Source organism: Harpia harpyja, chromosome 3 (genome assembly GCF_026419915.1).
Source record: "Harpia harpyja isolate bHarHar1 chromosome 3, bHarHar1 primary haplotype, whole genome shotgun sequence".
Classification (NCBI taxonomy): domain Eukaryota; kingdom Metazoa; phylum Chordata; class Aves; order Accipitriformes; family Accipitridae; genus Harpia; species Harpia harpyja.
In genome coordinates, this window is record NC_068942.1 from 56,491,140 (window position 1) to 56,518,212 (window position 27,073).

Genomic DNA, 27,073 nt, shown 5'->3' on the forward strand with positions numbered 1-27,073 from the left:
GCCGTGCGCGGCCAGGCGGGAGCCGTGTTTATGGAAGCACGGATGCCTCCATCCCTCCCTAAGCCCACCTCCCCCAGCGCGGCTGGAGGCGAAGCGGGGCCGGGGCCTGCCCCGCCGGGGCGGCCCTTCTCGGCGCGGGGGCGGGCGGCGGCGGCCCCAGCCCGCCGGCGGGCACCGGCCCCAGCCCGCCGAGCAGCGGCCCCGCCGCCGGCGGTGCCGGCTTTTTGGCATCCCTAATCGCGGCTGGCCCCTGTGATTGGCTGCGCGGCTCTGACCCCGCTCGGGCTCCCGGCTGGGCGGATAAAAGGGGCCTGAGCCGGGGGCTCCCAGGCATTCCCGGAGCGGGCACCAGGGACCGCCGGCCGCAGCATGACGGGCAAAGCGGGCGCGGCGCTGGCCCCCAGCCTGCCCGGTAAGCCTAAGCCCGACGGCGCGGCCGCCGCCCCGCCGCCGCCGCCTCCGCCGCCCCCCGCGGCGGGGGCCAAGCCCAGCTCCGGGCCCACCCCTCCCCGCTGCACCGGCTTCGGCATCCAGGAGATCCTGGGTTTGAACAAGGAGCCGCCGTCGCACCCTCGGGCCGCCCTGGACTCGCTGCCCGCCGGGCACCTGCTGGCGGCCCGCTCCGTGCTCAGCCCCGCCGGCGTGGGCGGCGTGGGCATGGGGCTGCTGGGGGCCGGCGGCATCCCCGGCTTCTACACCCAGCCCACTTTCCTGGAGGTGCTCTCCGACCCCCAGAGCGTCCACCTGCAGCCCCTGGCCCGGGCCCCCGGGCAGCTGGACAGCAGCCAGACGGCCAGCTCAGGTAGGCACGTCCCCGGCCCCCGGGGACCCCGCCGCGCCCCGCCAGCGCCGCCGACCGCCCCCGGCACCCGGCGCCCCGGCGGGAGGCCCGCTGCCCGGCGGCGGGAAGGCGATTTCGTTTCGGTCCCGAGGAGGAAGAGGAGGGGAAGGGCGGGCGGGCGGGACCGTATTCCCCCCCCCGCCGTCCGGGGCTGCGGCCGCGGTGTGATGGCGCGGCCGGGGGCGCCTGGCCCGGGGGTGCGCGGAGCCCCGGCGGAGCGGCCCCTCCGCGGCCCCGGCGGCCCCAACTCGTTGCCGGGGAATTAGGGGCCGCTCGGCATCCCATTCCTAGACGGCAAGAGCCGCCCGCAACCCTGCCCGCGGGCCCCGCTCCCAGGCTGCCTCGGGTCCCCCCGGGGCGGCAGGCAGCGGCGGCAGGCAGCAGCGCCCGGCCCCGGCCCTGGCCGCGGCCCCGGGGACAACCCCCAGCCTCCTCCCGGGAGCGGCCGGCGCCGTCTGACGCGGTGCCCGGCCCGGGCGGTGCCCGCCGCCCCCTCCCGCACCACGACCCGCCGGGCAGCGCGGCGCCGGGGCCGCGGGTGGCGGGGCGCCGCGGGCAGGAACGGGGCCGGAGCGCGGGGCCAGCCCCGGCAGCCGCGGGGCACAACGGCGCGCATCGAAATGCGGGTCCCGGTTCCCTCCTTCGGCTGCTCCTTCGGGGCAAAGGCGGCGCCGCCCTGCCCTTAACACCCCCCGGCCGGGGCACCCCAGGGGAGCGGGGGGGCTGCGGACAGACACCGGCTCTTCCCGGGATTTTTTTCTTTTTTTTTTTTTTTTTTTTTCTGGTAGCTCCATGAGCATCAATTTTTCCCTCCCCGCTCCGGTGTTTCTGCGGGGAAGTCCGGGATCCCCGGGCTGGGGCTGGGGCAGGCGGCCGCAGGTGCCCGGCCGCGGGGAGGGGGCTGCAGCTCCCCAATTTTCCTACGGTTTTGTTGTGCTTGCCGGGCTCTGCATTTTAGCAGCGAGACAACAGCAGCCCGAGCAAACGACTCCGGGGGGAGAGAGGGGAGAGCGAGAGCCCGGTCCCGGCCCGGAGCCTTCCCTGGCGGGGGCGGATCACCCCGAGCCTTCCGGACCGGGACCGGGACCGGGACCGGGACCGGCGCCGGGACCGGGACCGGGAGCAGCGCTGGGGCCGCGCCGGGCTGGAGGAAGCGGCCGGCGGCGCGGCCCCGTCCGCGGCGCGATCGCAACGAAACCTTCGGCTGGAGCCGCCGGAGGGAGCGGAGCCGACGGGCCCGGCCCTGCCCGGGGGTCCCCGGCGGGGAGGGAGCCCAGGCCCACGGCCGCTGCCTGTCTCTCCGCAGATTCCGAGGATGTCTCCTCCAGCGACCGGAAAATGTCCAAATCCTCCCTAAACCAGAGCAAGAAACGAAAGAAGAGGCGGCACAGGTAAGCTAGCGGCCGCCACCCCGCCGGCTCCCGCTGCCCCCCTCCCCAGGGCACCGGCAGCACAGAGCCCCGCCGCCCCGGCGGGCCCACCCCGCTCCGGCCCGGAGCGAAATACCCCTCCCGGCAGCGGCCGCCGGAGAGCCCCGGTGCCCTTGCGGCTTCTCCCCCGGGCCCTTTCCTTTTTTCCTTCTCCCTGTCCAAAATCGGATTTGGGGACTTTAGGGAGAGAGGGGATCGGCCACAGGTGTCATTTTATTTAATTTTTCTGGCTCCGGATCCAGCTATGCCGAGCTGCAAGCCCGAGCAGCCTGTGAGCGTTTGGGTGGGATGTGGATCACCGGTGTTCAGGGGGAAAAAAAAATCATCAACCTCTCCGAAATCATCAAAAACGTCCCCTGCTTCGCACATAGCAATCTTAATATTGGCTGTCAGCAAGAGAGAATTTCTATCAATGATTTAAATATTGTATTACCTGTAAATAAATGTTTTGCCAATAGATTAAATAGTTGGGAATCAGCCACAGCCTGCGGAGAAGCTGAAGAAGGCTGGAGAATTGGTTAAAGAAATGGAGATCCACTTTGGGAGATCCGGAGGGGATTTGGTTTCCCCTCGGGAACGGTCAGGGTAATAGACCTTGCCTGACTTCTCCCACAGTTAAAATGGAGTTGGATTGTCTGTGCCTTATAAACAGAAACGAAAAATCCCGTGCTGGGTTCTGGCATTGCTGTGGCCGGAGAGTCAGGACAAAGGAAGGCCAGACACCATCCACAGAGGGTGATTTAGGAATAATTAAATCAATCCTGCCACGATGCAGGAAGGGTGGATTAAAAGATGCCCCAGTGAAAGCTTAGCAGGGTGCAGGGTGGAAGGAGACCGACTATCCCAGGAGACGTCCTGCTATGCGTGCAACAGGAGGCTTGGTCTGGGGGGCTCATCCCAAAGCCGGGATCCCTTGCCAGGCAAATTCTCCCAGTTTGGGTGCTCTAGAGTAAATACAGGTTCGTTTTCTTTGTGGACTGGACAGGGCTGGGTGAAAACACAGCAGGGGCTGGTGTACAGGTCATAGTCTGGATGGGAGAGAGGAAACGAAATTCAGATTTGTTTTATTTTCAGTTCTAGACAGAAACAGACCTCTAACGTTTAGCTGTAGTTGTATATTGTGTACTAAATGGTTAAGACCTCTAGTTGTACCAAGAAAGGACTGGGAGATGACAGGCCAATAGTCTGCAAATAGCTGCAGAACAGAAACACCAAAAGGGATGGTGGATTGTGTATTGCAAAAGGCACAGGCGCTACCCAGGGATGAGAGCTAAAAGGGGAAAACTTCAGCTGAATGTCAGGCAAAACCATCCCGCCAGTGAGCCTTGCTGGGCTTCGGCACTCTTGTCGGGAGGGTGGAGGGGAATTCTTGAAATCTAAACCAGATCAAAATTGCAATAATTTTTCCTGGGGTCCCAGAGAGAGAAATACACGAGTTAATGTGCGTCTGTTGTCCCTAGAGTTCACAGATTTGTCAGAGCTGAAGGAAAACTGTTTGAAAAGCGAATGGATTTAGGAGTGAATTTAAAGAAGGGGTTTTGATTGCAGGCAGGTCCCTTGCATTTGCATGCTGCTTTTGTTAGTAATGTTATCGATCTGGTGGAATCCTTTTGATTCTGAATAGCGGAGGATATTTCTGAGATTTTCTGTTTATGCTCTCTGGAATTGCAGGTCTTTTCTGAAATTTGGATTTTTTTAGAAAAAGATTTTTTTTCCTTTTTCCTTCCCCCTTCTGGGAGCTACATGCTTCTTAGTTTGATAGCATAGTTATACATTTACCTTGAACAAATGCTGCGATTCGTTGTTTGGGTTTTTCTTCTGCCATTGGAGTGTTGTTAGTTTTTATAAAAAATTGCATTTTGTGTAGGGGGGGGAGGGCGTTGGAGGGTGGGAGTTTTAACCCTCGGGGGAGTGGAAGTGATCCGAGACCTCTCATCCATCCCCTGGAGAAGGGCTTTCATCCGTCTCGGCTTTCCAGCTGCTGATTTTTCAATCTGGTTGTCCCGAGCTGAGAACTGGCTTCGCAGAGGCAGGTTGGGCTGCTGCCCGCCCAGGGCGGTCCAGGAGGATTTCCAGAGGATAATGGGGTAATGCAAACTGGCAGGGAGCAGCTAATGGGATATCGGAGTGGAAGCAACCAGGGTAAAGGCAGAGGAAGGGAGCTGGCACTGGCTCTCGTGGGGAAGGACTGGTGAAAAGCAGTGGGGAGCAGAGTGGTTAAAACCTTTGGAGGATTCAGCTGAGAATGGAGGATCGGGGCTCCAGGGGAGGATTCTTTACTCGTGGAGATCGAAGAGGCTAAGGACCAGCAGCTGGGGAAGGGCTCAGCACCCCTCCAGACGGGTGCTGAGGGGATGCTGCTTTATCTCAGCGTGACTATCAAAGGGTTAAGAAACCTCTGGATGCAAGAGGAGGAGGGGGAGGTGGTTTTAAGCCAGGCCAGGGGTGGGTGCGCTGTTGTAGGGGGGGTGAGGGATAAGGACACCCCCAGGATCCTTACAAGAGGCAGCAGAGTCCGAGATGTGAGAACAGCTGCCATAGCTGCTGGTTGTGGGTGCTTGCTGCTGGGGAGGGACCGTCTCCAGAGGCAAGTCCCTGAAAGGGAAGGTGATTTGTAACTGTTTAAAGCGCTGTCTTCTGGCATTTTCTGGTTCTCCTTTCACCCTGGCACCTGACCTTTTGTGCACAGAAGCACAGGAGATGAGGGAAAGCTGTGCCTTAGCAGGTTACCCAGGTTTCTCTAGCTTCTGCGTCCATTTCTCTGACTCTTCGTCATCTTTGCTGCTGCTTCTTCTGTTTTTTGATCAAAGAGTTTTACTTCCCTCAGGACAATCTTCACATCCTACCAACTGGAGGAGCTGGAAAAGGCCTTCAATGAGGCCCACTATCCTGACGTATATGCTAGAGAGATGTTGGCCATGAAAACAGAGTTGCCAGAAGACAGGATACAGGTAATCATATCTCTCAGAACCCCTTGTCCTGCTCCTCTCAGCCACGTTCATCCCTCCCTGAAGAAAAGGTAGCGGCAGGGGAAGGTTGACATTGCTCTGAATAAACCTCCCCAGGCTGTCCACTCCCCTGCTCTCGATGGGTAGGCAGCCAGATCAGCTGTTCCTGGCAGATTTGTATTTGGTGTTTGTATGTCGATGTGTGCTGTACATGGTGTGTGGTACTGGTGATTCGGGGGGCATGTAACAGAGGGAATCCTAAATCATTGAAGGGAAACTGGTGTGCAAGGGAAGACTGCAGTGTTTTGAGATCTTAGTGGTATAGGCAAGAAGAGAGCCTCCTGGAGACCGGGTCTGGTTGGGCAGTGTGGGAGGGAGAGAGCTCATCTCTGCTCTTTTGGGCACAGGAGGATGCACAGGGATGTCGTAGGCAGCTAGTACCGCTGTGGGTAGGACCGCAGCGTGGGAATGATGGGTGAGTCCCAGTGAGGTGTTTGTACCATCTCTGCACATTCACTGCATTTGCCTCCTCGAGTGAAGCTTCCCTGAAAGTTTCTGGGGATAATTTTTTGTTAATGATTTTTAATGTTTGGGGTTTAATTGCATGCCAGTCCTGTCGTGCCACTGTGAGGAGGTAGAATGAGGCTGTGTGGGGTATCACCACTGTGTGGTGAATCCTCCGGCGGTAAGAGCAGCCTGAGCCACAGGGCTGTGCCAGCACCAGCCTTTGGTGTGCATGGCAGCCAGTATGCAAGCAATCATTACAGCACAAAAAGCCGGAGAAGACTTAGAGCGGCTGTGTACAGCGTGGGAGGCACAATGTGCCTGGACAGATCAAACATGACGTTCACAAGGGTGGACTCCAGCAGCTTCTGCTGCTTCTCTCCTCCCCATGGCCCGCTCCCGCCAGGTTGCTGCATGAGGCACAGGGCTGTAATCGCCAAGCCTTGAACCCATTTTTGCTGGTGCAGGTGATGTTTCTTGGCTGTCTGGGCGTTAAACTGGCCTGGTCCCCTGCACAGTGGCAGTGGCTGACCTCTGTGGCTGGTGCATAGCAGTTTCTACAAGAGGCATTGGCCTGACTGCCACGTGGTGTTGGGAGGGTCCTGGTTTCCCTGGTTCCTCCTTCTGCTCAGTCCCTCCTGCGTGCCCAGCACCCGCTGATCTGTTCCTTCAGCCTGTGTTCTTTTTTTACTAAAGAGACTGCCCAGGAGGCTGCTCCCTCGTGGGTTTGGAAGGTAGCTCAGAGGGCATTTAGCAAGATAACGTGGATGCTGGAAGCTGCTGAGGCATGACCCTGTGCAGGGACGGGGATATCCTCCCAAACAAAAGGGCAGCCCTTTTTCCCTCAGTCCTGAGCCACCCTCACCACCCTCATTCTTGTGCTCAATCAAGAGTGACATTTTTATAAAAGCAAGTTGGGCTTCTTATCCTGTTGTGCTGGCAGGGCTCCTGCTGACCTAACAGCTTGTAGATAGCCTGCATGCTGACAGGATTTCCACTGGTCTTCAGAAATAATGGCCCATCATCTGAAATCCTACCTGACGCATTAGGATTTTGCTCTGAGCAGCAGGCCATGATGCTTTGCCTCTAGAGAGTGAGATGGATGGAAGGTCACTTCTCCACTTGTAACCCTGTAGGACATCAAGTCAAGAGAGGAGAGAGCTGTTGGGAGTTTAGTGTTGCCTGCACCCACCATCTGATGCTGGGCTGGGAAGAAGATCCTTTGATTTCCCATAAAGGGCCTTTTCGAGGAAGAGGTTCATCTAGTGGCACAGTATATGTTGAGCTGCAGAGGCACCATTTCTCTGGCCAGAGCTGAGGGCCTTCACTACACGTGAGGCGGAGGAGATGTTATGGCAGACAGCGCAGAGCTGGACACTGCATGTACTGCTTCAGCATCTGGAGCATCCTTCTAGTGCTGAGTCTCAGTGGTTTATCTGATTTGGGAGTGAAATAGTGGCTAACGTATCTTAGCTGTCACTGACTTGCTGCCAGCATGTCATTCTGCAGCTGGCTAAGGAACAACTGTCTACTCTTCTGTACTGCAGAGTCTTTAAACCTAGGAGTGCTCCTTACTGTGACCCTTCTGCCCTAGAGATCAGGTTAAACTTGGACAGCAGAAGCACCCCATGGTGTGGCTGTTCTGAATATCAGGTGTTGCTAATGGCACATGTATTCCAGGAGAAGGTGTTTGTGAGTAACACTTTTGCTTATCCTGAAAGGGGAAATGATGAGAAACAGCAAAATTTCTGTGATGTCTGTTGTGTGTGAGCATGAGCACCCTGCCAGGGTGAGCATCAGGGTCACGGAGTCTTGAGCACCACTGATCTTTCCAGTGGGTCAGCACCCGATTGTCCCTTACCACATCTTCTATGAAGTTTCCTTGTCCATACTTTTTTGTGTGTCACAAGCCGTGACAAGATGATTCCCAGCCTTGGTCATGCTTCTTGATATTTCACCTCATGTTCCTTTTCAACTTCAGCCCCTTTTGTATGACCCTAATTCTTTCTCCCTTGTTATGATGTTCACACTCTTTAAATAAATCTAAGCTATTTCTTCTGGCTGTCACTTCTGGTTTTCTTCATCACTTAAGCAAGCTGTGAAGATCTTTTCTTAAATCATTCTTCATAAATCACATGCTAGTCTCTTAATCATGTGGTTGTTCTTCTGTGAAGCCCATCCTGCCTGTCAGTCTTCCTGGAGATAAGGGACCACACGCCTACAGCTGCACACTGGCTGTGTTCACACCAGTTCAGCTGGACTTCTGAGTCCTTGCAGAAGCAGCCTTGGATTAGCACTGGTCTACTTGCCTCCATATTTATTTCTTTCTATTTATCTAATTCAGTCACTTCAGGTTTTTTTAGACAGATTTTTTTTATCCTCAGGATTTTCCCTTCAGTGTTCTGGGTTTCATATGGCACTTAACTTTGGCTAACAAGCATAACACAGCCCTACCTGCTCTGGCACTGGCAAGAAGTGGATGTTAAAGAAGAGTATGAGAGCAGGGCATCTGTCTAGTGATACTTACTGAGTACTTTGACAGCCTCCTGGGATTTTGGACACATGTAAATATCTTAATATCCCTCAGCAAGACATTCTGCAGCAGAATTGCACAAGTGAAGTAAATCTTGCTTTGAATCTATTAGCATCATTTAATGCCCCTTGAAAAAGACAGCTGACAATTAATCTTTATTCCCTTCTTCATAATATTTATAATTTCACATCATTGTATTTTTTTTTTCCTTGCATAAGTTTCTATCTGCTCAAGGGAGCTCTATATTTTTACATTTTCATTGTAGCTTGCAGTTCCTCCCATTGTTCAATATTGTTCTCTCCCTCTTGTAGGTCATTAATGAAAGTGTTTTCTAAGATTGTTGTGAGCATCACATACTGTGGACTTTCACAGCATTTCATGTGGGTTCCCACTGGATCCACACCTAAGAGTGATATCTACCCCTTATTTTCATTCATGGAATATTTCTCAGGAGGTAGTAGTCAAAGAGAAAGTAAATCACCTATGAAATTCAATATGAAAGTGAAATTCAAAGAGTACAATTGAGAGAATGATATATAGGAACTGCTTGCATGTAAAACCTTCAGCAGAAAACTACAAATAGCCATCAGAGGCCAAGAAAGTTATTGGTTTGAGAGAACATTGAATTCAGGAAAAAATATTCAAATCCTCCATTTAAAGAGAAGATGAACGTGTATTTTTTTTTTCAAGGCAGCGCTCTTTCACATTGCATGCATCTTCCTTCTGTATTGAGCTGGCTGCTCCTGGAAGGAACATGAGCATCCTCCCATTGGGCAATGTGGGAAAAGAATTTAATTTTCCTAGTGAGACACTTTGCACAAGTCAGACCAGATGTCACTGTGGCCATTTGGCAAGATACTTGAAAAAGACTACGTTAAGTAATGTATTTGAAAGAATATTCAGAAGAGTTGAAGTGCTGCTATTACAATAAACCCAGACTGTTCTGTAAAATCCAGTTGAGGTAAGTAGATTCCTGTGGGGAGGTATATCCTTAATAGACAACTCGAAGTACTCAAAATGGCCTCAAGCTGACAAGTATTCTGACACCTGGCTTAAATCAGTGTGTTTCTCGTAACATAAACTCTTAGGTGTAATGGGTAGATTTTAGATAAGTTATACCTATTGAATTTATTAGTATGTGACAGTTCCAGGCTTTAAAGACCCAGTATCTACAATATTAAAGCTCAGTAACAGTTTGATTTGGGATTATTGAAATGACTGTGTATGTTTGTCATTACAGTATGTCTCTTACTGATCAAACAAATCAATTAATCAGTTCAGTATTTTCAAAAAATAAGATCCTGACTGCCATTGTGGGGACACTAGATTCACCTTTTAAGGGAACTAATCAATTAAAAATGAGAATAAAAGTGCTAAAAATTGTCAGTTCTTGTTGTTAAATGATTGGATGGTAATTACATGGATGAAGAATTTTGGGACAAATAAAATTGCTTACGTAAGCAAAAGGAACCCCAAGGAGATGCTGGTGCTGTATGTGAGGAGTGGGGATAGTCTGTGTATCCAGCAAGCTTTGTCAGGCAGCCAAGAGGTACATTTTGGCTAAGAACAAAGCCAACTAAAAGTCTAATTGAAAATGTATTGTTTTAGCTGCTATCAGATTAACACATTTCAGTAACACTGTGTGGCCTGTTTAGGAGTTGAATGGGGATGGAGGAATTGGGAGGGGTGGTCATTTGGAGGGAAGCATTTGTACCAAGATTATTTTTCCAGAACAAGATGCTTGCCTCAGTTTTGCATAAATGTTCTGTATTTAGAGGTGAACGTAATTTGGAAAGCCCTGAGGAACCTGTATTGCACTGAGCAGGAGCTCAGGAGTGAACCTGCAGGGTCCCCTCAGGAACAATGATAGAAAGTATGAAGGAAAAATTGGCTTTATGCAGCTTTAGCAGCCCTGGCTTCTCCCCCTCCTGTCAGCTTTTCTTGCTTGCTGCAGAGTGAATTGTAGTCCTAATCCCATGGTGTAAGTGTGGAATGGGGATGATTGCTCCATGCAGTTGCTGATCTTTCCTGAACCTGTGCCTGGAATGGCCGCCAAGGGATTTCTTACTGCTGCAGAAAGTAGTGGTGGTGTTGGTTTTTCTAAGCTTATGCTTGTCACTATTACTCTCAATAAGAAGTGAGGACCTGTCTATTCTAGCTAAAACTTTGGGTGGCTCTCACACTTGGGAGAAAGGGCAGCATGAGGCACAGTGCCAGCGACTTCCCACCTGTATCTCTATACAGCATGTTCATGGAGATCATGTTGCTGGAGGGAAGTTACCAGAGTGATTAGTGTGGTTGGAGGTAGATCACCAAGATTACCAAGGTGATGGAGAAGCTGAAAGTGTTGCTGCTGTCTGAGCCAACCATTTCAATATCTTAATTTTTTTTAAGAACCCTGCAAGCCCTGCAAGAAGTTAATCATGAAATAGAGCTGAGCAGCTAATGCTGGCTACCTTTGCCAATAATTCCTGAGCACTGGGGCAGGCCACGGCAGTATGATACCAGATAAGTGTCATTAACTTCCCCTATGCTTTTAGAAATGTAGGAAGTGTACAAGTGAGAGTAATAAAACTAATCAAACTTACTGGCTTGATGAGAATATTGTTATGAGTGTTTCTCATGGCGTATGGTGCGTCTCTGCCTCCATGTCTTTAATTGGTATGTGAGGAGTTCATCCACTTTGCTGCCTCTTCAATAACGTGCTTGTTTAGTTGATCTAAATTCATATTAATTTCCATTTTTCAATTAAGAGTTATTTAATTTGGCCCTTTCTGTAATGGAGTGTTTTCATTACCCTTTATCTATGGCCCGTTTTCAGTCCATGTGCTAGAACTTTGTTTACAAGTTAATTACCAGAGCTGCAGACAGAGGGGCTGGGTGATGGGCAAGAGCAGGGGCCCTGGCAAGCCTTCCCAAAGGGATTACTGTCTGAAAAGTCTTACACTGCACGCCTTTGGACAGAGGAAGAAAATGTGGCAGGAGACAGGAAGGAAAATGGAGGGCCGGGAACATCTCTTCAGCTTACTGTGAAGTGGGGACTCTCCTGCTCGTTGCTAGACCATGCAGGTTGCCTGCCCAGCTTGTGGGATTTACCCTGCTACAGCTGGGGCTGTAGGTGCAGTTTAAAAGGTGTTTTTTAGTGCAGAGATGGAGGTATAGAGTTATGAGTATTTTGTATACCCAGGTACCGCTTTATCCCTCTATGTTCAGTCCCTGAGTTGCTTCAGCCACTGACCAATTTTCTAAATGGGACAGGAAGAAAAATAAAACCAAACTTGACTGTCCTTGCCTTCTGCTCTGTTTCTTGCAAGATGTTTATGGCTGTCACAGCATGTCCCCATGAGGGACAGTGTGGTTTTGGTGTGCTCCTCCACAGTATCTGGAGGGAAATGGGGCTTTGCAGTGACAGCTCCTTCCTTGTTCTCTCCATGGTTTGGGGACACCATCACTGAGGGTCAGATACCTTCAAGTGTTGGGGCACTCAAGCTCCCCGCGAGAGGAAAGACAGGCAGGCAACACAATATGCCATAGCCCACTGCTGGGGAGTGCCTTGTCAAGGACTTTCCCCATTGTGGCCAGGACAATGAGGAATGGCTCTGCAGGCTTAATGCCAGGCTGTGACAACTCAGACTGTCTTCCCCTCATTTATCCCCCTGTTTTCTTAACAACAGTAGTTTAAGGGTAGCACTTCTCTGAGTTAGCCTAGGCACTGGGGTTCCTTGATCACTTAAGCTCTTCTGGAAATGCTACCCTAAATCTGTGTGCTGGGAACACTTGCATTCACTCCTTCTTTTAATGATGAACTTTCTTTTCTCTCCCCTGATACTGCTGCAGTTTTCTACAACTGATTTTTAAAAAAATAATTGGGCAGCCCAGCAAGTTCAATAGTTAATTCCCCTCCAGCCTTAGGATGCCTGACAGAGGGACCAGCTGAGTGTTGTGTGTTCAGGTTTTCCTTTAATGACCCTTTATCATAAAGTTTTCCTCCTTTCCTGATTTTGAATAGAGATTTTTTTAACAGTTCAATAACGCAGGCACTTTAGAGACACGGTTAATTTACTCTCCCCTTTATTTCTTAATGGATCTATTTTTCTCTGTACTGTTTATCTTTTACCCTGATAGATCTCAAGAAGTTGTTCTCATTCTTCTCTGGCAGCACGAACCTCCTCTGCCTTTTCATTGTCCTTCTTTGCGGGTGTTCTGTGAGCCAGGTTTTGCACAGGCCTCTGCAGAAATATAAAATAATACTACCATCTCCCTCATGCACCAAGCTGTTGAGAAGTCTAGTCCTCAACAGACTTACAGATGACCCTGATCTCCCTACATGCGAGGCTGGCAGGTCCTTCTGTGGAGCAGAAAAGAGAAACTGAGTTGGAAAACAAACTGTTGCTACAATATCCTACAGCAAAGGTGGCTTCCAGAGACCACCTTCATCAGAGGCTGTGAGAAAGCATTAGGCGCTCTTCTGTCTACTCTGAGCAGCACAGCCCTAAGAGCAGCAAGAGATGTTCAGTTTAGGACCTGCCTGGTGTGAGAAGCACGGTTTTCTCCCCACTTTCTGTTTCAGTGGGTTTCTGTTAGGCTCCTGACTGTCTGAGCAAAGGCAGAGCCGAAACTTTGGCTGGTAGTTATTAGAGCTTTCAGCTGCAGCTTTCTCTCCAAACTCATAGCAAGGGAATGCAAGTGAAGCATTGCTTATACCTGGTCACCTTCCTGTGACTTGTATAAGGGCCCATGGCACGCATGGTGCGTATTCATAAACACGGGGATTATGTCCCTTTCGTGGTCTAGAAGTAACCTACTGACTGACTCCTGCCTGGCTGTTGGAGCCGACCTGCTACAATGTGGATAAGCAGCAGCACTTTGCAGGCTGGGTTAGCCCGTACCAGTGGTGTTCAGCCAGGCCAGTGCAGCCAGGCTGCCCACCCATGCCTCTGGGAAGCTCTGGCTCACCTGCAGCTGTGGGGTCTGCAGGGTATGCCACTGGGGGAAATACCTTCTCATCCATGCTACCCTTTCCTCTCTAAAGGCACTGCTTGGCTCACCCAGAGGGAGGCTGAACTGTGAGTGTTGTTGGGAAACAAACCCTTGGAAGGATCTAGCCAACCCATCCATGTAAATGTACATGATTAGTATGTATGCTAGTCACTCCTCTTAGCCAGACGTGCCAGTGATGTCCATTCCAAGATAATTTGTTTTATGTCCATCAGGTATTTCTGTTATCTCTAGGTCCCTTCGCATCTTTGGCTTCACTGCCATCCTTCCAACTCAGAGTCTCCCATGACTGTCACTACAGCACCCCACCATTTGTTAGTTGGTTGGATCAACTTGTTGAACTTATTTGATGACCATGACTGAGATCAAGGCTTCAGTGGCTAAGTGACAACTGAGGGAGGGTCCCTGCCTGGGAGATCTTAGCTTGGGTGGGCTAAGCATACAGGATACCTGGGAATGTGCTGGTGAGCTCAGATGTACTGCCCTGGTGCGAGCAGCATCCACGAGCATGTTGTGTGTCACCAGATCTGCAGGTCACACCATTAGCTGTGCTGTGCACTAGCCCGAGCTGACAATGTTGGCTGCAGGCGTCAGTGGCACAGCAGCAGCCAGTGCCTGGAGCATGAGTCTTCTGCAGCTGTAAGGTGTCGTATGAAAACTCCTGGAGTCATGAATTAACCAAAGAAGGTTAAGGGTACAGAGAGCTGAGGAACATTTAGAGCCAGGAGTGGACACATGGTAGGAGTAGAGTGCTGAAGGGCCACCCCAGTGCAGCCAACATAACTGCCAGTCCTGACCTCTTGGGTGGTGGTCAGGGGACAGACTGCTATTCTGGCCTGCTCTTTGGCTCTGGTGGTCCTCCTCCTTCCCCAGATTCAAGAGAGCCCAGTGAAGGATTTGCTGAGGTTGGGTGATTAGATACCTCTTACTGCATGAGTCAAGGAATTGGAAACACCGTCCTTACCATGTGTCTTCCTACGGGAAGATTGTAAAGGACTGCAACTTTCTCCTTTTGATGCTCAGTCCAAGCTGCTGCATGGAAACTTCCTACAACATGTTACAACATTTTACAATACATAACACATTTCCGTAGATATCTTCCAGCTAATGCTTCAACGCACCAAGAGTTCCCGTGCATTGGTGAGCCTGCACTGTAGCCTTCAAGGGGGACTCTGCGGGCTGTCCCCACGCACCCAGGGATGGGCTTGAGCCTTATCTTGGGAAATGGTGGGCACCAGGTAGTGCTGCAGCCACCATCTCCTGCTGGGGCACGGCCTCTGGCTCCTGCGTTTTTTTTGTGGAGAAGGCCAGAGTGCACCTTTGCCCTTCGCTCTGTGTGTACTGATAAACGAAACGGCAACATGCAGCTGCTTCTGGCATGTAAGGGACAGCCCCAGAGCACAGGCAATGCTCCACAGCCTTTGAGGAAGGCTGGCATCCTAAGCTCTGATTTTGGTGCCCGTTGAAAGGCATCATGAAGGGGATGTTACATTTCTCCTCCGACTGCCCTGACTCACCTTGCTTTAACACAAAGGTGATAATATGGTGTGTCCCCGCTTGTTCACAGAGTGCATTGCATATGGATGTTTATGAAGACCTATGCTAAGGTTTCCTCTGTGCCAGAGGACCTGCAGAACAGTGTTAGAGAGGGAAAAGGAGGCAAAATGAAGTTATACAGGCAGGATAGCAGCTTGGTTAATGGAGCCAGGCATTGTGAGCACTCAAAGGATGGATGTGCAGTATCACGCTTTGTGATGATGACAAATGTCTCCCTGGGTTTGTGTGGACTAGGATGATGGGAACACTCTTGCCAGCTTTTCTGTGACTATCATGCACCCACAACCCTGATGTTTTTCCTGTTTTTCAATCAGCATGTTAGGAAAAGAGGAATTTGGGTGTTTATCTGCCTTGTCCCAGCATCTGGCAGCCTATATGGGGCTGTAGCTCCAGCTGAGCTGCTGGTCAGCTGGCATCATGGTCTGACCATGATGAAGTCAATGTCTCAGGGATGCGTTTGCTCTGCAGATGTGTTGCACAGATCAACTGTGTGCTGAACCACTGATCTCGCTATACCTATCATGCACATCGTGTGCACACTTGTTTTATTTTGGGAACATGGGAGCTCTGCACCTGATTAAGTTCTCCACTTTTTGAAGGTAACAAGTGAGAAAACATGTCGCCATGAGGTGGCAAGGCCAGGTGAAAACCCCAGATTGGCCAAGGGCACAGAGTTTAAGACAGGTTGAGAGGGGTTTTACAGCTTTGGCTACGTAAGTCAGATAAATTCCAACAAGTAGCTATACTTGGCTCACATAGTGCTTTTAAGAGCAGGATTCAGAGGCAGGCCTCACCTGCAGGACGGGTGGCATGGTAATAGCATGTACATTTTTGCTGGGTGCCGTATTGAACCCGTATTCAAAGTATCCCCTGTGCTAGTTTAGCTTAGAGGAGACCCAAGCTTGGATGAACCATCATGTCTTTGCTCGAGAGGGGTGAGTACCATCTCACAGCTCATCTCGGTACGTCTGGTTGGACCTGTTAGCTGAGTAGGTCAGACACGACTCCAGCTATTACCAGGAAGGGCTCTTGCCATGCTGTGTATGGGAATTGCTCTTTCTAATGTGAGCTCAGAAAGCTCTTTCCCAGTGTTTAGTAAGAGGAGGGATGATGAGTCCTGCGATCAGCCATGCAGCCCATGTGCAATCTTTACTGCTCTCATTTAACTTCATACCCACTTTACACCAGCCATAGAAAGTGATGCCACTATAAATGGTGCCAATAATTTTGACATTACATTTGAAAAGACAGCAATAAACCATTTCCAGGCATACACAAGTGGTGCAGTCTCTACCAGCAGCCTGGGGACAGGAAGCTTTCCTGGGGTGATTGCTACAGAGGAGGTGTTTGGGGAAGCCCCAGGACCTGGTCAGACCCTACACTCCTGTGGCAATTCATTATAAAGCTCCAGGGCCCCTGAGTGCAGATGGGGACATGCTCTGAGGAAGATATGAGGCTTTTCTTTGCAGTGCTAACATCCTCTGACTGAACCCAGCCAGGGCCACTGGCCCTGTCCCATACGAAGATGAGGGCATTGCTTTTTTTTCAGAGGAGGTTTTTGTTTTGACTACTCTCATTGTAGAGTCTTGGGTTGGGAAGGAAGAAGGTAGAAAGGCAGATGTGTGGTTGTAAGGAGGAACTGAATGTTGAGACAGCAGCAGGGCCCTGGGCATGGAGGTGAGCTGGAGGTGTTCTCTGGTCTGCAGCTGGACCCACCAAAGGGCTTCAACTGGGGAAGTGACAGGTATGCTACTGGGCATGATTTTAGGAGCAGCGTTCTGCTGTGAGAGGGATAGCAGGTTTTTCTAGTCCAGGACAGGGGAAACCAGTATGCAGGCAGAGGTGTGAAGAGCTTGCACTGAGAAACAGAGCTTCTCTGTGCCAGTGCTTTGCTGTGCGTACAGTGAGGTGACAGGATCTGTCCAGAGCAGCGCAGTGGGGAAAGGAACATAAGCAACTACAGCGTGTTGGTGTAGATGCCTGGATGTTTCCCATGGCAGTAAATGCCACAGAGGGAAGAGATCTGGTGGATGAACGTGAGAAGTTCAGCTTCTGCACAGTTCAGCCCAAGATGGCTGGATCCCTGGGAGAAGAGTGTGGTGCTGGATGGACATGAGTGTGTTGGATCAGAAAGCCATTAGCACCATCACATCAGGTGGGACCATGACAGCAGATTACAACCCAAGGCAGTGTCACAGGAGAAGTCCAGAAAGCTCCCAGGCTGCCTGGCTGGGCAGCACAGGGTTTCTCTGCTGTGTCCTCACTTGAAGAGCTCAGTATCAGAAATGGCTTCTTTGCAGGGATCATACAGAGTGACAGTTCAGCTCCCCAAAGCTGAAGGTTTGCACCACGGGAATTGTCAGAGAGCAAAGAAGATACGCCTGTTAGTCCATGGGCAGGGGAGATAGTCTCAGTGTTGCTGCTGAGTGGACTTGGGATTTTGTCCCTTGCCTTAGTTGCTGGTTTGCCAACAGCCGTGTGCAAAGGCAAGTGCTGGTGGGGCAAGTGCTGGTGTGTTCATGTGTCTGTGCATGTGTGGACGTGCATTTGCTTGTGGCCATCTAGCGGACATTTCAGCATGCACTGCTTTGGGCTGGGACCATCTTGTGCTCCATAAAGCTTGTTACTTGAAAGGCCCCTGTTGAAATGCTATGTCAAAGGCAGTATGTGAGATTTAGTGAAGCAAAAATTCCCCATTATCTAGCTTGGAATCTTCCTTTAAGAGATGAGGAATGCTTGGGCAGGGAAAATAACATTTTTTTATTAGAAAGACAAAAAAGGCCACTACCAATTCTCCTGTCTGTGTGCCCCAGCTTGGAAAGTAGCAGCCAAGAAAATGAGTGTAACCAGTGAAAATTTTAGGTTGAAACAATACAGAAACAATACACAGTAACACCCTAGATGCCTTAAAAGATCCCTTTGCTAATTCAGATTCCTGGCTCATGGCCAACCTCAGGGAGATTTCTCTCTTTAGCGGACAATGTTTCAGGAGCTGATTAGGTAAACAAACTAACTAATATGATGAATGCGGATAACAAGGACACATTGAGTCTCACATCCCTTTGCAAAATGAGAGATTCCTCCTACTACAATTTGCTCTTCTGCATCATCAATAATCCGAAGAAGTATCGGTCATCATTTGTGATTCAGAGGAGGAAACTGGCAAGAATAACCTTGCCAGTCTTGACTCCGAAACACTGCAACCCTGCGGTTGAGCACAGAGTGCCTCAACTTTTACTGGTTTGGGCAGCGGGCACTGAGGGTGAGAATTAGATGATGATTAAGGTTAGAAACATCCCCATTTATAAGGCTTTGCAATACTGATTTTGGTGAGGGGGCCTCAGAAGAACAGGCATATGGAACAAGGATCCAGGAGATGGCACTGAAGGTGTTGGTGTTTGCTGCTATCTTGGTTCATAGGCTGTGGCTGCTCTTGGAGGAGCCAGTGTCAATGTGATGTGCCCAGCAGGGTTAGAGTGTGATGCTCAGCTCTGACCAAATGATAGGGATTGAGTTGATGGGCAGATCCTCTCTGAGCGAGGTGTTATGTTATCACCCTCTATTTGCCTGCTGCATATTGAGAGCAGGTTTTGCAAGGTGAGAAGCTTTGGTCTTGCAGCTTTTCTATGCCTAGAGGACCAAAACCCATGGTTATAGAAGAGCCTGCAGTTTCTGCAGGCATACCCGACTTGCAGCATGCAGTGTGCAGTGAGCATCGTCTTATCCTGCTGCCAGTGGACGGAGGGAGTCTGGCAGCCTTGTCAGAGGCATGCTTTGGCTGCTGCCCCCAGCTCAGCCATGGCAGTGACCACCACAGATCCAGCCCTTGGTGTGCCAAGGGTGGCACTTGTAGAGCCTCAGGAGCAGACCAGGAGAGGGCTTTGGGCTGCTAAACAGCAAATATGCATGCGTGGGCTGAACTTAGATGCTAACACATCTGGTGGATAGCAAGACAAACCTGTCCTCTGTTGTCCATTTTTTGAGGGTAGGGTTCCTGGAACAAGCTTCCTATGTTTCACAGAGGGTGCTTGTGTGATAATAAAAAGCTGTAGATCATCTTAAGATGTAGCACATTGGTCCAAAAGACACCTCTGCACATCAGATTGTGATAACTTTGCACAAACATCTGACGTGTTTCAGTCTAAAATTACTCGGGGGGTTTCACCACTGCTTGTGAAGTGTGGAAGCACAAACACAATCTTTTCATCGTACCCTGAGGGGCTGTGCAATGGAGAACCAGATGAAAGCGAGAAGGAAGGTGCATGGTACACAGCCACGTCAAGTATTTCACAAAGCTGAGCCGATCCACATAATGCGAAGGGGCAAGAGGAAACATGGACAAACCTAAACATTGCTTGAAGCAGACTGAATTTTACAGAGCCAGAGGAAGTTGTAGAGTAGATATCTCCAAGCAAAAACAACAAGCAGCCAAAGAAGACACGGAATACCATAACCACAAGTAAATGTAAGTGTAAGGGTGAAACCCTCTTCAGGAAAAGTGAGGTGGCAATAATAAATAACTGCCTATTTGGAAGTTGTGGCCGATGTACCAACACTGCTGAAAATACCTCAGAATTACTAAAACTGGTGTGTAATTCAGCTCAGAATCAAAGCACAGGAAAATTTTGGTAACATGTCAAGAAATTTGAAGAAAGCAGTGAGATATTCTCCCAGAAGAAAGTCCCGCTGATGGAGCCATCTGAATGAGGGCAAAATCCTGAGAATGGACCATGGGGAATAATTCTGCTGATCTGAAATGGCATGGGGACTGCCAGTGCTGGAGCTCTTCCCTCCGTGCTCCTTGGGATGGGCTTGTGGCAGAGGTGCTGGGCTGGGGTCTGATCCCAGCAATACTCAGTGCTGAGCACCATTGATTTCACTCAACTTCATGCCTGAAATGAAGATATGGCTCCTGGTATTAAAGCAAGATGGTCAGTCCTCCTGATTTCTGTTCTGCTAGAAATTCTCAGATCTCAAACTTTCCTTTTTCCTAGCCAAAACTAAGAGGAAATTCCCATCAAATGACAAAAGTTAGTTTGGGAAGTCTCAGAATGATCTTACTGAGGTGTTCCTGTCATTTTGATTTTCCCATTTGGCTTTAAAGCATAGATTTTGCATGTCTTAGGCGGCTGAGATTAAAATACAGCATTCAGAAGAAAGTCATAGATAATTTTGATTACACTTCCACTGGCCGGAAGCAGTTTTTCCTGTGCGATTGAATCAGCATTTTTTGATTGAAAATTTTCCACCAGCTCTAGTCAAAATTGGACTGCCAGCTGGCAAAGCTTCTGCTGGCTCCGGCATTTGCGTGGCCCTGCCACAGGAAAGGGGATGCTCCAAGGCAGCAGGTTTAGTGGCAGTGGGCAGCGCTGGGGCAGGCTAAGACCTGGCCAGGGAGAAGGGCAGGGGAGCATGAGGCATGGGGGAAGATGTTTGGGGCATCAAGGCAGGATCAAGGGGAAAGGGAGAGGTGGTGAAAGCATTAGTGAAGAGGCACCTGGATAAAAGAGGATTGAGGAGAGTTTAAAAAGTTGCCCACTTGGTACTTGATGGAAAAACCTATTCTTGGCTGAGATCCCAGGTGTGGCAACTGGTGACAAAAACAGCTGTGCAGAGCCCAGCCCTGCAAGCCACTCTGGGTACATGGAAAGGTATCACTGTAGCCCCAAACCAAGGCAGATTTGCAGGCGCCGGCCCTTGGGTTGTACAGGAATTTCTCCCTGAAGCCAAGGGAGACAGAGGAGCTCTGCGGTGAGGGACGTAACTGTACTGGTTTATCGAGGGCAGAACAGGCAGGATCCCTCTCCTGACCCTGGTGGGTCAAGCTGCCCCCTCGCAGCGTGGAGGTGTTGGGGGTGGCTGCCCCACCACCCCGGTCTGGTGGGTGAGAAGGAACCACAGGGGTTTGTGCTGCGGTTGGAGAGGGAGTGCACCAGTCCCCTCTAGGTCTGCCCACTGGGCTCTGGGAGTGGGAGGAGCGCATGGCCTGGAGTGAGAGACCTTGCCAGCATCCTGCTGACTGCACGACCACCGAGCAAACCCATGTGTCACGCAGGCATGGAGGAGTAGGCAGAGGGAGGAAGCTGTATGCTCCTGAGGGTCCTTGCTCAGGCCCCGGTGCATTTGCAGCCATCCATGGTCCAGGGGTTACATGTCGGCAGTATGGAAGTGTAAATCAGACTGTTTATCATGCAGAGGAGGTGACGTGTGGTGAAGCAGCCTTGCTGTAAAATCCCCTCAGACATGCACAGAGTGTCTTCTGCTGGGGGAAGCTGGGATCACAGCCACTGGGACCACCACCCCACCCACCCTGCAGAGCTGTCTGCCAGGCCAGGCTCCCAGAAACAGCCAAGGCTGGCTGTCACCAGCACTAGCAAGCCACCTGCCTACCCTGCAGCTCTGTCCCCATAAGGTTTCGGTGCTGGGCAGTTCCCCTCTGCACAGGTGGAAGAGGTGAGCTTGCCTTGCCAGCTGAGAGCAGGATATCACTCTGCAGCATCAGTCTCATGGTCCCTACAGCAGAACTGGGGGTGTGCACCAGTCCCCCAGTGCTCCCCACTGCAGCCTGAGCTCCCCCACGGCTATGGGCGTTGGGGACAAGAGAGGGTTAAGCTGTCAGCTCTGTAATGTTAAACAGGTGTCAAAGGCACCTCCATATATCTGCAGATTGAAATCAAATTCTTTGCAGTATAAAAAGATAAATTACCCAGGCGATTCCCGCCTCATCCCACTCATCAGGCCAGTGCCAGACGGCAAGCAATTTTTTTTTTTAATGTGCTAACGACCTAATCAAGCAATCAAGTCGGAGAAGATTGCGGAGTGACCCCGAGCATCCATCTGCCAGCGAGACCCCGCCATTCATTTCCATTCTGCCGTACTTTCCGGGAAAGGGAGGGAAAAAAAAAGAAAAGAAAAAAAAATCCTAAACAAATTAACACCCAATTTTCTGTGAGTCTAATTAGTTAAATGAGGAGGTGTTTGGGGTGTCCGTGGGGAGGGAGGGGCTGCCTCTCCAAGAGGGGCCTGGTAACTCCATGGCATTAATTAGCGCAGGTCAATGGCGTGGTTCCCTGGGGACCAGCTGCTTTAATTTCCCGTGATATTTCAGTGCCTGAGGCCCATCGATTCAAACTGAAATTAACTTATTTTTCAATCAGGCCTGGGCTGCCCCTGGGGCTGACTCTTCCTTTGCCTCCTTCTGAATAGACCTCGAGCAATTTTTCATCTAAAGCTGATGCCTCTGCTCGGCAGAAAGGGAGGGGAGCCAGGGAGGGAGGAGGACGAGGGAGACAAGAGGAATGGAAATCAGAGAGAGAGCGCTAATAGATTTCTGCGAGCATCCCCCCCCATCGCCACCCGCCTCTCTGCTCGCTGCCCCCCGGGTCACAGCTCAGAGATTATTCTGCCAATTTTCTGAGAAGATGAGGGGCTTTTCAAACTGGGAATTCAGGGCGAAGCACACAGATCAGCTTCCCCCTTCTCCCGCCTTTCCCGAGCATCCGCCCCCATCCCAGCCCTCCCTGCAGGCACTGCTGCCCACAGCCCCGTGCCGCAGCTCAGACACCCAGTAAATAATGAAAGAAAATCCCAGGCATGAGAGCCAAAAGCCGCTAGAAAAAGACACTGCGATGGCAAATTAATTACATCCTGCGGAGAGGGATGGGACCTGCTCTCAAGCTTGGCCCTTGCCGCTCCTGTAAGGGAGGGAGGGAGAGTTACCTGGCGGCTGCTGCATGGGGAAGAGGTCGCAGTGCTTTCGGGATGAGCATCCATGCATCTGCTTTCATCCCGCTGCACGACCATATGTGTGTTCCCATGCGGGAAGGGGACTGAGACACCTTCTCTCCCCAAAAACCCCATGTCCTGCCTTGTCGCCCGCCCCAGGTTTGGTTCCAGAACCGCCGAGCCAAATGGCGGAAGAGGGAGAAGTGCTGGGGCAGGAGCAGCGTGATGGCTGAGTACGGGCTCTACGGTGCCATGGTGCGTCACTCCATCCCACTGCCCGAGTCTATCCTCAAGTCTGCCAAGGATGGCATCATGGAGTCCTGCGCTCCTTGGCTCCTGGGTAAGAGAGCAGCCACCTTCGTGAGGGATGGCAAGTGGGTCGAGATGAAGTGGGGGGATGCGAGGAAGAAACTGGAGCCATGTCAAAAACACGGATGGAGGGCAGCAGGGTGAGGTCCCCCCACCCTGCCGCCCTCCACCCCCCCATCCCCCAACAGCCGTTGTCAATAGGGTCTCACCACTCATCCCAAATCCCTGCTGGTCCTTGGATCCTGACCTGCAGTTTCTGGCTGGGGCAGGAATTTGCCCCCCATGCTCAGGCTGGTGTTAGCCTTCGACTCCCGTGGCACGAGCATCCCTCATGCCCAGCCCTGGAGCGGGGGTTCCCACCCTTGCCCAAGGCAGGAGGTCATCCCAGTCTGACTCCCCCAGCCCCATGATGCTGTGTGGGGTGCCGGGACCCCCAAATGTACTCTCCTTGCCCCAAATCCCAGGGGGAACACGCTGCTGCCTCCTCCTGGTCTTGGTACCTGGGGGAGCTGCATTTCTGCCTGTTTTCGCTTGGTTTTCTGTGCAGACACGGAGGTGGCAGCTACCCTACCACACTCCTGCTCTTTGCTTCCGACTTTCTGACCTTTCAGACTGGTTCTGCCCCAAAACTAGTGTCTGGCATCTTGATGACGGGCTGTCCTGTCCTATCTGTGTGAAACTGCGAGAGGCAGAGGGAAGGGTTGTGTGAGGAGCAGGTTGATACAGAAATAGGCAATGGGGGATCTCCTTGCCCAGCCTTGGTGAAGCTCAGGCAACTGTGCTGCTGTCTGAGACTCTCATCCCCATGCAAGGACAAGTTAGCTTTATGTTCACACAGAGAAATGAAGGGGAAAGTAATTATAGACCTTCGGGGGCAGCCCCGAGGCCACGGATGCTGGGCTGCCCCAGCAGGCAGCTGCCTTGCCTGGGCTGCCCTCGCGTGGGGGCCAGAGCGAGCGGCTCGCCGTGACTGCTGCATGAAGCGAGGGTTTCTGCTTTTCCTTAATTCTGGCCTCTCTTTATCTTTGCTGTTTTCAGTTCAAGATGGCTTTCCCATGCCCAGGCGCTTTTCTAAACCCGAATACCAACAATTCTTTTTAGGGATGCACAAAAAGTCTCTGGAGGCAGCGGCTGAGGCGGGGAGGAAGACGGAGGTGGAGCGCCAGGCCCTGCCCAAGCTTGACAAGGGTGACAAGGAAGAGAGGGGCCCGGATCCCAAAACCACCATTTCCCAGGAGGAACTGAGAGAAAACAGCATTGCCGCCCTCAGGGCCAAAGCTCAGGAGCACAGCACCAAAGTCCTGGGGACCATCACTGGGGACACCCCGGCCCCAGGCAGGAAGCCGGAGACAGGGGAGGAGGCGGCAGCGGCGGAGGATGAGAGACAGACGGAGAAGTTGAACTCGTCGCAGAAGGAGGAGAAGCTGATCTAGGGGGGGGGAAGAGGTGGCGGAAGCCAGCCCCAACAGACACTGTGTCCTCTGGGGGACGCGTTCCCCCTTGGACTGCCAGGTCCCCACAGCCGCCCCTACCCAGGGAGCGGGGCCTTGGTCTCTGAGTTTGGGGCTACCTGGCAGGGGTGCACCCCGCCTGCTCCCCTCGAGCATACCCCTGCCCCTCGCTCCTCTGCCCCGCCGGGCCTTCCTCACCCCTCCCCTTCCTTTTGGGGGACCAGGAAGTGTCTCATCATTGTCGGCACCTGAGAGGACACCGAGGCTCTGGGTCCCTCCAGCCTCACGACCAGCTCTGGGGCTCTCTCCTCCTGCTCCAGCCCCAGCCCCTATCTGCCATCTTGGAGCGAGCCTATCCCCTGCCGCCATGCCCCTCCTTGGTGCACGTCTCCCCCCAGTGCTGCCCAGGCCTCCTCCCCTGGCACCCTGTCCCACCATGCTCCAGGCAGACCCTCCACCTTCCCCTGGCCATCATCTCTGCCTCTGGCCCAGGCCACAGCAGGACAAGCCCGTGGCAGTGTTTGCATGAAATGGCGACTCTCTGTCCGGGGTGGTTTGCACCTTCCAGCCGTCTCTCCCTGCCCAGTGCTGGGGTCTGCTGGGAAGGGGCTGCAGCTTTAGAGCGGTTGAGTTTTGCCTCCGTTTGGCAGGGAGAGGCAGGTTTAGCCTATGGGTGCGACACCCTGGTCCCACCTGGCACCTTGAGGTGACCCCAGCCCACATTGCTGGCTCCCGCAGGGCTGGCCACCACAGCCGGGTCTGACTCTGCCCCAAATGCCAAAGCCCTGCACCCCTGTGGAGGGGCCCAACAGTGAATTTATTTACTGAATACATTATTCCAGGCGAGACAACAACATCCGCCTAATGTATTTATTGAATTAAATTTGTCCAGCTCGCCCTCTGTGTGTTAAAGGGAATGACAGCCATGCACATCCACCCCAATACACCCTGTAATGTGTACATACATCTCCCAGCCGGCCCCCACACAAGCACACGCAGACCCACACAGCCAAACCCACTCCATGGTACCATCACCTTCCCATCCCCGTAAGGCGCTGTTCCCCCCCCAAAAGCCATAGGACAGTGACTTCCAGGCGACCCTTTCTGTCCTGCTTTCAGCTGTGAGCACCCTTTCCCCAGAGCTACTGTTTTTCTTCTGTCAAAGGTTAGGCCCCTCCATCCAGCCCCTGTTTGTCTTTGTCCCCCGGTCGTTTGACGTGTTAGATGATAGCCCATGGTGTGTAAATAATGTATATACAGTGAGAAAAGAATTCAGTATTGAGGTGTTTGAGATATGGAGCTGTAACAACTTCTAGTCATCCAGCATCTGTGATTTATGTGCCATTTTCTGTAAAGATATGAACAAGAATAAAACTAAACGGGAATACTATGTATGAGTCTGGTCACTGATGTTCAAGGAGGGTGAATTCAGCCAAAGCTGAGAGGGGGTTGGACATCAGACTGTAGCCAGAGAGAGGTGGGAGCTCCAAAGCAGCACGGAGAGACGTCTGCACCTTCCTCCCCACCCAGGCATGGGGAAGACAGGGCTTGGGTGCTGCTCTCCATTTGTGGTGAAAGACAAAGCTGAAAGGGGTGTGCTTGTACATGGGGCAGAAGTTAGGCATCATGGCATACAACCGGTCAGAGAACAAGTCACTTCGGCATCCAGAACAGCTCTGGTGCGTTGGGTCACTCCATATCATATGCACCCTGACATTAGAGAGCCAGGCAGACCTTTGGGCAGGCTCAGTCTCTCTGCCAGGAGCAGGCTGCAGGGCCCAGCCGGCCTGAGGAGCAGACGTGGCAGCCAGACACTGCAAGTGCAGGGGAGCTTATTGAGAGGGAAGGGCACCAACAGGTATTTCCAGCAAGGCGAGCCCCGATTTGAGAGTAGCAGGAGCCCATACTGAGTTATCAGAGAAGGAGCTGAGATTTGCCTGCCCTGCTGAGGGCATCTGGCAATGGTCTGATGGAAAAACCTGGTGTCTTATGGGGGAAAAAGGCTGAGGCACAGCAGATGTGCATAGGGAATGAGAGACTTTGCTTGTGGAACAATGAGACTGCTTGGGCTTGACTTTGCGGAGGGCCTGTAAGCCCACAGGACTATGTTTCCCTGGGGGGGACAGAGCCCTCGTAGGTACTCAGCTAGCTCTGGGAACAGCTCTGATACAAACCAGGTGTGTGGTCTGGGATGAGTGCACCTGCCATCAAATAGTGCCTGTCTCCCATACCGGTGTCCAGCCTGTTCACCAAACATATCAGCCCTGCAGACCATGACTGGTGTTGCACTATGAAGAGCATGGAGATCTACTAACCGTCTCATCTCTGCTGTTGGTCCCATCGGTGCGCCTGGCTGAGAACAGCCCTGCTTGCAGGCAGAACCTTTTTCTGCTCTTCTTTTGTGTCCACTAGGAAGGGAGGGGAACCTGGTCAATGAAATTAAGGAAACCTCCAAGCTCTGCCTTAAAAAACACTACCTGTATAGGGCCTGAAGGAAAGGAAGGCAGAAAAAAAGCTGTTCGGAGGCAGGAATGCAGCTTAGCTCTCCTACAGTGGGTGGTGGGAGGTCTCGGCGCGAGGAGATAGGCTGTAGTGTTTCATGCCAAACCACCACCCCCTGCTCCACCATGGCCTCATTGAGTGCTCCCAGTCCACCCTGTGGTACAGACTGGTCTGAAGTGTCTGGGAGGAGGCAGAAAGCCCAGCTCAGCTTGCTGGAGGGGACAACTCTGATAGCTGCCCAGCAGTGAGGTGGGATGGGATGCAATATCCCCCTC

The 27,073-nt window shown here is 52.0% G+C and overlaps 1 protein-coding gene across 2 annotated transcripts; it reads left to right on the plus strand.

Annotated features, from left to right (window-relative positions):
• The first annotated feature begins 212 nt into the window (after positions 1-212).
• Positions 213-25,275, plus strand: VSX2 (visual system homeobox 2). Of its 2 annotated transcripts, none has more exons than XM_052782712.1 (5): positions 213-802; positions 2,148-2,232; positions 5,099-5,222; positions 22,696-22,876; positions 23,884-25,275. In XM_052782712.1, the coding sequence occupies exons 1-5, from the start codon at positions 370-372 to the stop codon at positions 24,276-24,278; spliced, it is 1,218 nt and encodes a 405-aa protein (XP_052638672.1). In that variant the 5' UTR covers positions 213-369; the 3' UTR covers positions 24,279-25,275. The 2 variants fall into 2 exon arrangements, with proteins under 2 accessions (XP_052638672.1, XP_052638673.1); XM_052782713.1 differs by having other exon boundaries at positions 221-802; positions 23,947-25,275.
• The last annotated feature ends 1,798 nt before the right edge of the window (positions 25,276-27,073 follow it).